Here is a 342-nt window from a genome sequence, read left to right on the forward strand (position 1 = left end):
CCTGCAGAACAAGCTGCCGGAGCTCTGGGCGCTGCTCAACTTCCTCCTGCCCACCATCTTCAAGAGCTGCTCCACCTTCGAGCAGTGGTTCAACGCCCCCTTCGCCATGACCGGGGAGAAGGTGCGGCAGGAGGACGGGCCAGGGCCTTGGGGCTGCGATTTGGGGTCGTTTGTGTCTGCGAACGGTGGCGAAAATCCGTGACTTTCAGAGGGTCCTGGGTTTGGGGGAAGGTGGAACACACAGAGCGATGGCCGAGGACTGGGGGTGACTGGGGCGCTGGTCACCTGCGGCTGGAGAGGAGCCAGCACGTGTCCTGGGGGCCAAGAAGGGCAACGGGCTGC

At 64.3% G+C, this 342-nt stretch overlaps 1 protein-coding gene across 1 annotated transcript in view; it reads left to right on the forward strand.

The window, feature by feature from the left end:
- LOC104491494 (transcription activator BRG1-like) overlaps positions 1–121 on the forward strand; it is a gene marked incomplete at both ends in the record, with an annotated part of 1,712 nt that extends 1,591 nt beyond the window's left edge. The window contains one exon of the mRNA XM_010133930.1: positions 8–121. Coding sequence (XP_010132232.1) covers positions 8–121 — 114 coding nt within the window. The remainder of the gene's footprint in view (positions 1–7) is intronic.
- Between the last annotated feature and the right edge of the window lie 221 nt (positions 122–342).

This window comes from Buceros rhinoceros, unplaced genomic scaffold (assembly GCF_000710305.1).
Source record: "Buceros rhinoceros silvestris isolate BGI_N320 unplaced genomic scaffold, ASM71030v1 scaffold37613, whole genome shotgun sequence".
In the NCBI taxonomy this organism is placed as follows: domain Eukaryota; kingdom Metazoa; phylum Chordata; class Aves; order Bucerotiformes; family Bucerotidae; genus Buceros; species Buceros rhinoceros.